Source organism: Canis lupus, chromosome 13, assembly GCF_011100685.1.
Source record: "Canis lupus familiaris isolate Mischka breed German Shepherd chromosome 13, alternate assembly UU_Cfam_GSD_1.0, whole genome shotgun sequence".
Lineage (NCBI taxonomy): Eukaryota > Metazoa > Chordata > Mammalia > Carnivora > Canidae > Canis > Canis lupus.
Genome location: NC_049234.1, coordinates 56,941,235 through 56,956,345, shown reverse-complemented (window position 1 = coordinate 56,956,345; position 15,111 = coordinate 56,941,235). Strand labels below are relative to the sequence as shown.

The 15,111-nt window shown below is 33.6% G+C and overlaps 1 protein-coding gene across 4 annotated transcripts in view; it reads left to right on the top strand.

Annotated features, from left to right (window-relative positions):
• Nucleotides 1-15,111, top strand: part of EPHA5 (EPH receptor A5) — a 345,340-nt gene that overhangs the window by 274,958 nt on the left and 55,271 nt on the right. For 2 of the 4 annotated variants that reach the window (XM_038556194.1, XM_038556193.1), the window contains exon 9: nt 12,877-12,942. The exons of the other annotated variants lie outside the window; for them this stretch is intronic. In XM_038556194.1, the coding sequence (XP_038412122.1) occupies nt 12,877-12,942 (66 nt within the window). The remainder of the gene's footprint in view (nt 1-12,876; nt 12,943-15,111) is intronic. 4 annotated transcript variants of the gene reach the window in all.

Here is a 15,111-nt window from a genome sequence, read left to right as displayed (position 1 = left end):
CTTATAGTTTTATTTGCTATTTTCCTTGACAATATAAAAATATAAAATTTCCTTGTGTGATTAAAAGCATTTTAAAAGTAAATTTTAGTAGATCTTTGATACTCTAATGTCTAACTTTTTCCATATGCTTTTCCTTTGGTATTATTTGTTTCTTTTCTGTTTTTATTGTTATGAGGAGAGGAGTTACTATATCTGTCTTTGATGTCCATAGAATGTATTTGTATAATTCAAAATAAGGATTGATTCATAAGAATATGAATATTTTTAAGATTGTTGATACATAGTGACAAATGGCCCTCCTGAATCATTGTACAAATTACCATTCCTTCCATCAGTGTGTGACATTTCCTGGTGGTTCACAAACTAGCCAGTCTGCTAATTTAACAGGAAAACAATAGTTCTGTATTTTTAATTGCATTTATTTTTGAAATTTAATATGTTTATTAATATATATACAATAACTGTAGGCATCGGCTACTTTATTTTTTTAAGATTTTATTTATTTATTCATGATAGACATAGAGAGAGAGAGAGGTAGAGACACAGGCAGAGGGAGAAGCAGGCTCCATGCTGGGAGCCCGATGCAGGACTCAATCCCGGGACCCCCAGGATTGCACCCTGGGCCAAAGGCAGGCACCAAACTGCTGAGCCACCCAGGGATCCCCCATCAGCTACTTTATTACCAGTTTCATAAATTATATATACATGCTCTTTACCTATTTAAATTAATGGGATCTTAGTTCTTCATATAGTAAAGATATATTATTAGAAGTGTCAAGTTTTGTTTACTTTTTAGTAATATTTGTTTTGCATGGGATGCAATTGTTAATTTTACCTTTATCTCTACCTTGTAAGTTTAATGCTGATATAGTGATTCAACTCTGAAACAATATTCAACAGCCATAATGGAGGGAGCTAAATAAATCAGAACTTACATATGCTTATTCTTTGATTAGTTTCCTCTTTTTGACCCACTTGTTTTTATTTTATTTTTTTATAATAAATTTATTTTTTATTGGTGTTCAATTTGCCAACATACAGAATAACACCCAGTGCTCATCCCGTCAAGTGCCCCCCTTAGTGCCATCACCCATTCACCTCCACCCCCCGCCCTCCTCCCCTTCCACCACCCCTAGTTCGTTTCCCAGAGTTAGGAGTCTTTATGTTCTGTCTCCCTTTCTGATATTAGTGAAAGGGAATATAAGGGAAGGGAGAAGAAATGTGTGGGAAATATCAGACCCACTTGTTTTAAAATGATATTATTTTTTCATTAAGACAAATGGCTGTTTAAAGCAAATGTTACTATCAGAGCTGTGCTTAAAACATTTTTTTAAGCTGGCAAAATTAACATCACTTTTTTCACAATCTGTCCTTACTTTTAACTCTCTACTTCTCTCAAAACTGCAAATAGTTAAGCACAGACAGGTTAGTCATGAGAGTCACACACTCCCCTCAAATAAGCTTTAGAGATAGACCTGTTTCAGCAGTGAAATGACTGGGATAGAAGAGCTCAGTGGTTACTTTAGGCTTCTACAAATGGAGGTAATTGATGTTTGCTCAGTGATGGCATCATCACACAGAAGAAAGCAACACATGATTCAGTATTTTGTATATCAACACTATTATTGTGTCAGAACAGAACTAAGATGCCAGTTGATTGCAAAGATAAATCTATGTAATTTTCCTTTATTGAACTAGTAAAGATTATTTCTTCTGTGGAAATAAACAAAAAACACCCAAATGAGAACAAGCAAAGACTATTTATTAAGAGATTGCTATAGCAAGGGAATCAACCACCATCACTTGCATCTGGCAGAAACCCAAAGACAGGCAGAGGAGTGTAAATGCTTTGTAATGAAAAGAAGGAAAGGCTTTAGTTTTGCCACGATTGGAAGTTATTGTCATGTGGTAGATGGAAGTGGTCTAACTAGAAATAGAACATCCTGTGGGATTGATTAGAGTAGCATGTTTGACTTCTTCTAGTTGGTCCTAAGTTGGAAGAGTGGATAAAAATTAGGGAAGTTGGTATATATTGATAAAGTCTGGACCAATTGACCACTCGGGTCAATTACTACAGAGCTTAAATGAAACTAGTTTAAATCAGTATCACTTTGATTTTATTCATTTGTGAAATAAACCATATAATTTTGAAGTTAAAGGATAAAAATTGTTTAAGATGAATTTTGTCTTATCAGATAACTTATGAAATAATATATCTTTACAATGTCAGAAAAGTGAGAGATAAGAAAGAAAAAAAGGGGGAATGAGGTTGAGATAGAGGTGAAAAAATGCATTTTTAGTGGTTTTAGTAGAAAACTTTTCCTATTACCTACCTGTTTGCCAGTTTTTGAGGTCAAATATCAGTTTATAGTATGTCCTACCTATATAATGCCCACAATATCTATTTCTTATTTGCTATCTGAGGAAGAAGTTGAGCTTTTAGAAGATTATAACTGAACTGAAGGGAGAGTTCATCCACCAGATGCACAACAAGCCAATAAAAACTTACACTAAGCTTTTGAAGTGAAGAAAGATAGACACAAATTTATTGGTGTGGTTCTATCTGAGAGAGTAGGGAGCTACTGCTTAAAAGTCCTGAACTCCCTGATGGCTTTCAAGTGAGGATTTTAGGGGCAAAGTTTGGTGCAGCAGTCTTCTGAAAATGTGGACACCATTGACTGGAGGCCTAGGAGGTCATGCTAGTAGGTGTTCCTCTGGTCTTCCAGGGACCATATCCTCTGGTCCCTGGAGGTTTGATATGGTTTGTTCCATATCAAAAGACTTGAAATCTAATTTTAATATATAATTATATAATATATATATATAATCTAATTATATATATATATATAAATTTCTAACATGAAGAATATATAAATATTCCTTCCTTCTCCACCTTCTGTCCTGAAGTTAACCCAAGAACTTCCCACTAGAAAATGAGTAGTGGGAGTCAAGGGGCAGGGGCCAGGGTCCTCTGGGGCTTGCCCAGCCTATGAGAGCCTGGGTAGGATTGGTTGTGAAGGTGCTGAGCTCATGGCCCCAGACTCCCAACGGCCTCCACCTCCTTTCTGCCCTCAACCCTCCTGGCTCTGGCCCAAAAAGTGATTTATTTGTAAATTATCATGGTTTTCTTCATTAAAATGGCCATTTGTGGACCAAAAAAATAATAGGAATATATATATATATATATATATATATATATATATATATATATATATCTTTTTTCATGTTAGAGATTTCATTAGGTATATATATCTTTAAGGTGGTGCTGATTAACTACTTGTCCTACAGCTTCCTTTGAATAATAAGCAATCATTCCTATCCATTGAGCTTCAGCCTACATGTTCTGGCCAGTTGAGCCATCCTTAGGGGTGATATGACCTCTAATGTACATTTTTCCATCTGACCTGACAAGATGGACATTAGCTTCAAAATATAGATATTGATAAGAGTATGTAGACTAGATATAGTAAAAAGGCATCAGTATTTTATTGACCATATCTAAATTATAGCTTACACATATTTATGTATATATTATATTTATATGCATTTTCATGTATATATAAATCCATATGACATATATAAATGTGTATATATGTGTACAATAATATAGTAGTGACTTTTAGTTCTTTAAATTTGAATAATATAAAAAACATTTAAGCAATGTATGAAAAGGTGAAACTGATTTTTCTGTTCAAAATATCGCACTGGAACCACTTTTTGCAAAAGTACTAGGTGTATTGTGTAACCTCTTTTTGTTATGACTCACTAAAATAGATTTTTCTAAACTTGGTGACCTGTAGGGTTTGCTTTTTTAATGGGATTGAATGCTTCTTACTTTCATAGCATGGACATTCTAATAGTGAGACATGTCATTTCAAAGTAACATAATTAGTACTATATTTTTAACCATTGGTACAAGAATAGAATAGAGAATATGATTATCTTCACTTTAATGAATACAGAAATATTGTTACAGAAATGTTAAATTTAAGTTAGTGAAGAGAAATTGTATCAGTTCATTGAGTGAAGAGAAATTGTATCAGTTCATTTAGTGTGTGATAAGGAAGGCATATAGGATGAATGCACATGGCATGCCTGGTGCATTGTGACTCTCTAGACCTCTACAAGGCTTTCTACAGCCTCTACCTGTGACCTTCGCCAGCCTAATCCCTATTCCTTTCTACTATTTTTGTCATGAGCTTTCTTATTTACAAATATTATATATGTTTATATATAAGTAATATATATAATATGTAAAATTATATAAACAAATGTGTATGTGGTTCTGATTTACTCCAGCTCAGTGACAGTTTAAAGAAAATCTTTTATGTCAAAATATCTACTTCTTGAAAGCTCTTCTGACAAATCTGTGGCAAAACTGAGCTTTGTTTTCATATAACTTTATGTAAGTCTTTGGTCTAATAATTACAAGGGCAAAATAGAGATGCTGAATACAGATAATTTTATAGTTTGGTTATTTTGGTTGAGATATTATGACTTCTAATTATTCCAGGAAGCTATTATTGAAATATAGAAGTTCAAAAGAGTCTATTGTTAAACATTAAACTTGCCATTAAAAGAAATCTGTAAAGATAGATGTTAGAAAAACAAAATAAAACAAAACAAAACTTGAGGTTTAAAAAGAGAGAGCAGGTCTACGGCCATACCACCCTGAACGCGCCCGATCTCGTCTAAAAAGAGAGAGCAGGATGAAACTTACAGTTACTTAAAAAAATAGTCTTCATTTGTAGATAATATAAATTAACACTGTAAACAAATTGCAGAATTATTTAAGGTACTTACCAGAGAACAAATTGTTTTTAAGCACCTCTAGGCACTTCAGAAGTTTTTATTAACATGCAGACAATTAATATGCTAATTATGAACCTTTCCCTTTGTATTCATAAAACAAATTGCCCTAAGAATGTTATAAGGCACATCATTCAACACAACAAGTATTTATTGAGTACCTATTGGATCAGTGGTTGTCAAACGGGAGGAAATTCAGAATCCAAGCTTTTGAAAAATAATGATACCTGGGATCCCACAACTAAGCTATTTTGATTTAATTGTTCTAGGTTGAGCCCTGTTGATTCTTTTTTGGTATTTGTTGGTTTAAATATCATCTGTTGCTTTAATCCCTAGGTAGGTTTAGAATCATTGCATACTGTGAATAGAAAGTTGTTTTTATATAATTCCTTATTCTGAAAGCACAGCACATAGATTGTTAGTAAATGTTTGCTAATAAGGAGAATCATTGTGTCTATTACTGCAACAAAAAGTGTACAAAAGGTGGTTAATATTTGGTGAAATTCACTTTGAGTGCCTAAATATACACTGGAATAAGCAGACTGAATAAATCTAACATGTTCAATAACATTTGCTAGCTGCATCAATGCCTTGAACTGTGCATTCATGGAAGAAGAACTTGTTTTATAATGATCTTGGGCCCATTAGAATGATTAAAAGAAATACAGCAAATCTTCATTAAGGTATAGCTTGGGAAATAGATCAATTGAAATGTCGTCTAAAGATAAATCCTCTGAAGCTTTCTTTCTACTTTCATGTAGTGTGTGATATCCCTGGGTCCTAATAGTTGTTTCCAGAGTAAGAAATAAGGACAGTTCCTGATTCCAAAGTTAAAGCCAGTTAGTTTTTTGGTTTGCTTGCTTTTGTGACTTCATCCTTCAGGAAAGGGATGGCTGCACCTGGCACACTTAGATCTGTAGAGTTTTGGGTTTTGCTTTTATTTTAGAAATCCTTGAAATGTGTATAATTTATTTAGGTCAGTCACTTATATGATTTGAACTCTATTTTATACATGCATTTGACTAATAGTAGAGTTTGGGTCATTAAGTAATTTTATGACATCTATCCTTTCATACTTCCAAACAAAATTTGATATATTTTGCTATAGTAAAGGCTAGACCCATATACAGGCATTTTAGGTGCTATATGTAATTGTGAGTTAATCTATCCACTTTTTAACATAATAGCAAGCTATTGATAGAGGAAGAAGGAAAGGTCTGTTGCAGAGCTGTCCATGACAACATGTGAAGTTTTCAACAGAGAAGAGAGGAATGTGGCTGTGGGAGTGGTTGGAGGGAAAGGACCTGGAAGATGTGAAAGGAATTGGGCTTCCAATGCAGTATAATGCAGTAACTGGTGCCCCCATATGACCTCCACAGCTTGGGTTCAGGTGCGATCTTGGGAAAACTGCTTCTTCTTTGAGTCTCAGAACCCTCAGCCCTAAGATGAATATACTAATAGGACATTTCTGGCTTGAAAGAGGAAATACAAGAAAAAAGCAAATGTGTTGGAAAGATACTCCTTTTGTGTTTGTCCTATACTCTCACACTACTACCATACTCACAATGCTTCTGATACCAGGTATGTGGGTTTTGTTTGTTTTTCCATGCCAAGCAATTCTCAATGACATCAGCTGGGTGGACTGCAATTCAATTCAATTCTGACAGGACCTGGAGTTGGCACCACAGGGTAAGGGCTCAATCCTACAAGGCTGCCCTCTATTTCAGACAGCAATCACAAGTAGTCTGTCCCTGGGTGCACACAGCTTCTGTTCTACACTCAGGGGTTCTCATGACCTGTTTCCTTGAGTTCGATCATTTGCTAGAACAGGTCACAAAACTCTGGAAACATTTACTTACATCTACTAGTTTATTATATAATAAATGATATGATAAAGGGTACAGATGAATAGCCAGTTGAAGAGATACATAGGGCAAGGCCTGAATGCAAAATCCTGAAGCTCATGGAATTGAGGTGCATCACCCTCCTGGTGTGTGGAAGCTCTCTGAACTCTGGACTCTTGGGGTTTTTATAGAGACTTCATCGTGTAGACATGATTGATCATTAACTCCATTTCTAGCCCTTATCTTCTCTCTGGAGAATGAGGGGTATGATTGAAAATTCTATACTTCTACTCATGACCTAGATGTTTCTGCTGATCAGCCTCCATCCAGGAGACCGACGAGAATCACCTTATTAGTACAAAAGACATTCCTCTTTTTTTCAGATTTTATTTATTCATGAGAGAGAGAGAGAGAGAGAGAGAGGCAGAGACACAGGCAGAGGGAAAAGCAGCTCCCTGCAGAGACCCCAATGTGGCATTCAACCCCAGGACTGCAGGATCACACCCTGAGCAAAAGGCAGATGCTCAACCACTGATCCACCCAGGCGTCCCACAAAAGACATTCCTAACACCCAGGGAATTCCAAGAGATTTAGAAGCTTTGTGTCAAGAACCAGAATAAAAGACCAAATATTAGAACAAGATATGCTCTTTGTGATGTGATTACCAGGAAATTACAAGAGTTTTAGGAGCTCTGTGCCAGGAACTGGAGTCAAAGAATAAATATTGGAACAAAAGATTCTCCTGGCACCCATATCTATAAGGTTTTAGGAATTCTGTTTTGGGAACTGGGAAGTAGATACTATAAATATATATTTCTCATTATTTCACAGCAAGATATGAGAATGACAGGCTTGGAACTTGATAAGACTCAAAGATCCACTGATGTTTCAAAACCCATCTATCAGTGATTCTTGCTTAGGTATGACAATTGTTAGTAAAGCATGTTAGGAGGTAAAAGGAAGGCACCTATAATTGTTGGTGAGGGATAAAAAGCTCTATAGTGAGAAAGAAACAGAGAACTAGAAAAGAAGTTTGGAAAAATTACTGCGTATAATGATATCCTATTCCAATGTGTCTAGACTATGACTTGGAAATAGTGATTGAGTTGCACATATAAATCCCTGATTTACTCAGTTACTCAAAAACACAATTCAATGAAATAAAAATAAAAAGTACTTTATAACCATTTTGCATTATCTTCTCTTTATGGTGGAATAATTTTATGCCTTTGTGCCAGAAGCATGGGGAATGAAGAGTAGAGTTTGGGAGCCATATACCTTATAATCATGCTTTTTATCCCTTGCTCAGTATTTGCAAAAAATTTCTGCAAAATTTTAGCCTGGCTTCATCAGGTTATCAGTACAAAATCTTAGAAGAGGGAATTAAGACACAGATGCAAAAGATACTGCATTATAAGATTTTTAAAAATCTATAAAATGATCAACACTGTCAATATCGATTATCAGTGAACAATGTCCTCAGCTTCTTCTGTTATAAATACATGTTACATATTGATATTATTTTCATCATTTAAAATTGTTAGATGGGATCCCTGGGTGGCACAGCGGTTTGGCGCCTGCCTTTGGCCCAGGGCGCGATCCTGGAGACCCGGGATCGAATCCCACGTCGGGCTCCCGGTGCATGGAGCCTGCTTCTTCCTCTGCCTGTGTCTCTGCCTCTCTCTCTCTCTCTGTGACTATCATAAATAAATAAAAATTAAAAAAAAATTAAAAAATAAAATAAAATAAAATAAAATTGTTAGAGTGTAAATGACAGTATATTTTGATAAACCTCATAACTGGAAATTATTTAAATAATTTGTTTCACTTTCTTAAGATTATAAAGTGAAATATCCACAAAAATTGAAATCAAAGAAAATTAAAATTGCCCCATGATTCTAATAACATTCTAACAATAGCTCTCAATAAAACATTTTTGTCATGATTTTGTTTCTCTGCACACTAATTAAAAATATATCTGTGTGTGTGTATACATATATATATATATAATCATATTGATTTTCACTGCATCAGAGTCCACAAAAGCATTTCGTTTACTTCAAAATATTCATTAGTTATTAAATTCCTTCAATTTGACCAGCCTCATGCATATTTTCTGCACCTCACTCTTTGTCCTAAGACCAGATTATTATAATAATATCAGTTTCAAAACTTCTCAAGTTTCTGTGGCCTGGGACAATGCAAAGAGCTTCACACATACTATGAAAACTCATTTTTCAAAACTTCATTATGTGGTTCTTGTCTCATTTACGTCCCTGCCTGGTTTACCCAAAAATCCATATAGTAATGGATACATCCAGGACTGCTCCTATTTTGACTAAAAACCCCACGATCTTAATTCTTTAGCTTCACAATGGTGTCAGAAGGTGAGAACTTTTTTATTGCTCTTTGATAGGTTTTGGAGGATTGCTTTCTAAAGGCCTGGTGACACTTTTCTGGGTGGACTAAGCGCTACTCTGTTTTCCCTAACACTGAGTACCACCAGTTGTTTTTGTTGTTGTTTATTTAAAATGGATAAACTACAGAGTCTCTTTGTTTTCTTCTTTTTAATTTTCTTTTTAACCAATAAACTGAAAATATTTGTTACCTAATTAAAGTACCTGTTTTATGAAATTACTCTTTCTGCTTTTCTCTCATTTATCTATTAGGATTTTAGTGTTTTTCTTATCTGCTTGTATGATCTCTTGTTTAAGAATTTAAATCATTTATCCATAGCCTGTAGTCTTGGTTCTCTGATCTAGTATCTTAGAGAATTTCTTCCCTAGGGTTATAATCACCTTGCTTTGGTAGGAGGGAGGTTATCTTACTTACACTGACACACTTCATGCATATATTGATCAACTCTGTGTAAGTCCAGGCTAAAGTAATTTTATTTGAATCTTCCTTGGGTCTGGAAAGCTTCTGTTATCATATTTTAATCTTCCGAAGGACAAATCGAAATATCTTGTTAAAACAAAGGCCAACAGTTTTTTTTATTATAAGACTGGAAAAGCTAAACTATTTTCAACTTGGATAATAATGATCTTGTTTTGACTGCATGCAGTTCCTTACAGCTTTCCAGGTGCCACAAAAAAGGAGAATGCAGATGTGCCCTGTGTGGAGCCATAGCTCATAGAAATTAGATTGGATGCTATTTCTAGCACACTTTGGTTTCTATTTCTGAATTATCTCTGAGGCTTGTAAGCATGTTCAACTTGTACTTCAAGTATTTATCGATTAAGGAAAGAGCATGTAAGCCATCTGTGCTGAGGTGTTACTGTGACAGCATCCTCACGGTTTATTTTAAAAGATTTACTTAGGAGGTTACTCTTACACTTCAGATATTCATAGAAAAGGAACTTCAGCTTTAATCTTATTAATAACATAATAATGCATAGAATGCTCTGATCATCAAATCCTTAGAAAATATATTTTATGGAATTGATTTTTTTAATTGCATTAACCATTCTGTATTTATGAGTCAGTCTCAATATAATCAGCTATTTAGTTATATTATAAATGGAAATACTTAGTATGATAATATTATATGGATCATGAAAAAAATAATTCCTCTGAGATAATAAGAATCTAGTCTATCATTTTGATTATGATATTACTGGGAGTAAATAGCTACTGCTTTTCTCACAAAATATATGATATGCCAGATCCTGATCTAAGTGAATATATATATTCTCTCACTTCATTTTCACAAAACTGTTGAGATAGGATCTGTTATTATTCCTGTTTTATAGCTGTCAGCTGAAACACAAAGAGGTTAACTAATTTACCCAAGGTAATTTATTTGTTTCATCTTAAAACAAGTCAGACACTTTCAGTGCAAAATCTAAAACAAGGACTCAGAAAAATATAGAAGTGCAAGCATTTGATTTTACATGATTTCATATTTTCATTAAAGTTTATTAAAACTTTAAATTAAAATTCTAGTGATAAGTAAGGTGATGTCAGTTCTTCAAGACTAAAATTGGGGGATATGCTGTTACAGAGAATAGTATGTGTATGTGTGTGTGTGTGTGTGTCTGCATTAACTTGTACAACAAAAACCGTATTATAATTTTTCAAATTAGGATGACTGAAACAATATTATTTTTTGAATCATTAGTGTGTTTTTTGAGTCTCAGAACACAGGCCGAGTATTAAATCCTGTTGGGTAATGGCAAACCACAGTGACATTATCACCTTCCTAAACACAGCTCTACATGAGCTTATAAACTCTGTACCCTCAACCAGACATATGTTTGTACTTTATTAGGAGATTACATCATCCTTTTTTTTTCATCATTGAAAAGTTATCAGATACATTAGTTATCAATTACTATTTATTAATTATTTATTAAGTTGGAACTGTGCTGTTTGAAATTAACACATATACGCAAACCTGCCACATTAATAACTAACAGTAAATTGAGATTATTGTGCTGTAGTTAACTACCAATTACAGTAAAAAAATTGACTACTTACTGGTGCTATTTATTTTGTTTAAACTGTGAAGAAAAAGAAAAGCTCAAAGAATCATCCTCATCTTGGGAAACTAATAGCCTAAGAAATGAGGAAGGCAAACATTCTTTAAGGGCAGAGAGTCAATGTGTTCGGTTCTGCGGGCCCTACATTCTCTGCCACAACTAGTCCACTGTGTCATAATAGCACTAAACAAGCCACATACAAGTAATGAGTATGTGTGTTCCCACAATACCCTATTTCCAAAAATTAATTACAGATTTGGTTCATGGGCTGTAGTTTGCCAAACTCTCATCTGAGTGCTGATACAACAAAAACAGAAAAGTTAATTTATATAAGAGATCAGTAAGTGTTTAAGATATTAATGAAATAATATGATTATAAAGAAATACATTAATATCTGCCAAAGTACTTCACAGATGTTCTAACTACTCTTTAAGTGTTTTAACATTTTGATATACTTTAACTTTGAATTTCATTATCTCTACAGTGAAATAATTTTAAGGCATATTTTTTAAAATGTATTATAACAAATAGTCAAAAAGAAACAAATGTCATAGTGGCCATTTTTATTTACTAGGATTCCATTTTAGTGACAGCCAAATTCTCCGACAATCAGTAGCCCTAAAAATTAAAACATCGTCGGTTTTCAAAAAAAATATGTATATACACATATATGGAACATTCTCTACTTTTCTTTTGAAAAAGAGACCTTTTGGAATTTGATTTGGAAATACTTTTCTAACTTTGTTAGCATTTCCAAATTTGTTGTATGTTTATATTTTATTTTCTTCTCCTTATTTGTTATAAAATAGAGTAGATACATTTCAAGTAATTACAATTCAAAATAGATTTTAGACAAAACCCTAGGCCTGCTGGTTTATGTATCATTGCTGAGCTCATTTCGCAGTTCTCTTGAAATCACTAGAAATGCTATTCATAAAGTATACTGGCAAGTGAATGCATTGAAGCACTAAATAACTTCTATGTTATATTTTGCGATCAGTTTATGTGGTTTCTAAGGATAAGGTGCATTTTATTAAACAATTTACTTGGTATTTTCTGGATTTTTATGAATATGTGGCTAATTTGAAAGATTCATAAATGTTGCAATATCCAGAAAAATGCATGTATTATATATAGTTTGCTTTTTTAATATGGCAATAGCTCTACAAATATATATTTGGAGAGGCATTTTTTAAGTTGAATATATAAACAAATTGATAGTTTTCTATAGGTGATTGGAGAAGTCACGTAAGCATAACAATTTAATAGGTTGTGATAAATAATGCCAGTAGCATATGAAATCAGTGGGTCAAATTAGCAGGACGTTATTCTCCCTCCTAAATTTGTAGGCTCTATGCAAACATGTATTTAAAGGACAATTTAGCAAGTCTTCTGAGTATAAATTTTGCAGGGATTTCTGAGGAAAGATGTATTTTAAATGGACTTACATCTTTATTTGTATGTCTATCTTAATTGCATAATCAAATGCATTGGCTCATTATATTTCCTACTGAATAAGCATTTTAAGTAAAATAAAAATAACTAATATAGCTCTGTATTTCTTAAATCCATAAAATGCTTTTTAATTTGAAAGGCATTGTGGAATAAATTTAATTGTGATACATTTAGGGATTTTTGCTTTTGAAAAGCAAAGCAGACACCTGTCTAAATTCATAGTGTCTTTATGCTATAAGGGAGTGGGATCTCTTCCTTATCTTGGGCTCTCTTGTTTGCTTTTCAGTTGCTGCGAGTGTGGCTGTGGAAGGGCTTCTTCCCTGTGCGCTGTTGCCCATCCAAGCCTAATATGGTTAGTGTTCCCCTCCCACTTTCACTCCTATGTAATGTCCCACCTCTATGTATTATCGTCAACATTCCTTTTTTTTTTTTCTCCATTTGTGTACATTTTAACAGTTAGTGCACCAGTTATGCCTCAAAGAAGAGTAGATTGAAACTGATTCCCAAAGGGGAATCTTGGATAATAGATAATTTCAAATAAAATATACATATAGCATATCATCCTTATGTCAAGCATTCATACTTCTCTTCTGAAGCTTTTACTGTGGTCCTGATTTAAATCAGAAGTTGTAAGATTGTAGCATCTGTTTTACATTTAACATGTTGCTGTTGTTTGTTGTTCCATTAAGATTAAAATCGTATCATGTATGGAAGTGGGATGCTACTTCTTGGTGAAATGCTGTTTCAGGTGAAATCACCATTTCTCTCTCCCAGAACCATGGAATGACCGTAACTTAACTGGGATCTTCTATTTTTTAATAATCATTGTGGATACACGTGGCATTGGAGAATAGAACCACATGTAATTCTAAATGGTTTGTTTAATATTTTTAAGCTTGAATGATTTCAGATCTTAGAAGTGATATTTTTAATTTGATACCAGTGAAGCAAAAAATATGCACATTTTTGGTATCAGTGTCCAAATGGGATAGTCTTAATTACTTACAAATGCAAATCCTAGATATATATCTGGGTTATATCTATGAAACCATAGGCTAGGAGGAAAGATCAGAGACCTCTATCCACAGATTTAGAGGGTCTCCTATACAATAGTGTGCTATCTTGTAAATACTGAAATAATGGAGATAATTTCTTCCCAGATTAAAGAGTCTAAATCCCTGCATTATTGTATTGAGATGTTACCTGTAGTCAATGTTTGCCAGGACAAGATTTTCTGAAATACATTTTAGAGAAGTATGTTTCCTTGGGGGCACGTTAATTTGAAACTTGCATTCTAGTAAATTTATTTTTGTTGATTAAAAAAACTGCTGTGAATATGTGTGCATGCGTGTGTACATGTGAGACATGGTGGAATGGGTACCAATGATCTGAGAACAAGAGAAAGTAACAAGCAGATTGAAAAAAATCAGAGATCTTGAAAAAAGTTTTGAGGTTAATATAAAAAGCACAGATTTGTTTCACATGATTTAACTTACTCTTCAAATTCTTTTTTTAGCATGGGTTTTGGTGGCAAACCAAAAAACCCTGAAATTTCGCAATGGCCAAAGTATAATATAAATTGCTTTACATTGTGACTTTTAAAAAAAAAAAAAAAACGTGCTATGGAAAGGTAAAAACAAGAAAATAATTGCTAAACTGTTCAGGCTACTTGAGTCTCGAGTATAGTTCTTGAAAGAGATATATATCATCACTGATGCAGGATAGGCAAAGTTTGCATCTTGGAAAAAAAGATGGACATCCAAGCCTACTTTAAATAAATCTCAAAGATAATCTTAATGCAAGTATAAAAATTTATGAAGACATGATTTAGAAAGTATTGGCAAAAACAGTTTCGCTAGATTTTAAAGGTTTGATGTTAAAAATAGTACCTTTTTCTACTATACAGTTGGCTTCAGGAAGTTTACAAAATAAATAAGAGGGAGAGCGGGAGGACAGAATGCTTCCTTCACAAAGAACATATCAAAAATCCTAAGAAAACAGAAACATTTTTCTAATATTTTTCTTCAAATAATGTTAATAATTATAAAGACAGTGAGTGCATTTGTGTGTGTGTGTGTGTGTGAATGCAGTTATCCAAAATCATTACTGGGAAAGAATGGAAGCTTAAAATGTTTTTATTGTTATGTTTTCCGAAATTCCATTTTAGAATGGAATTTCAAGTCACTATGAGGTTTCAGCTAAAAATACTGTTCAGATTAAAGCATTGAGGAGAAAACAACCTTTTATAGTGGAAATTAAGAGCTGAGAAGAATAATTTTCCGGATAGAGTCAGCACTGAAATACTGAAATTACTGCAATCTGAAAAATCTTGACCTGAAATCTTGTCACTTAATTCCATATGTATAATCACATCAGTATGAGTCAATTACCACATAAATATTTTCCAAGAAACATTCTATCATCAGCATTTGTGAACAGACATATTTACAATTATAGAGCAAAGGTTGTGAGACATTTTGAGGTTTTGAAATCTCACTCTTTTTCATTTCTGGGAAGACAA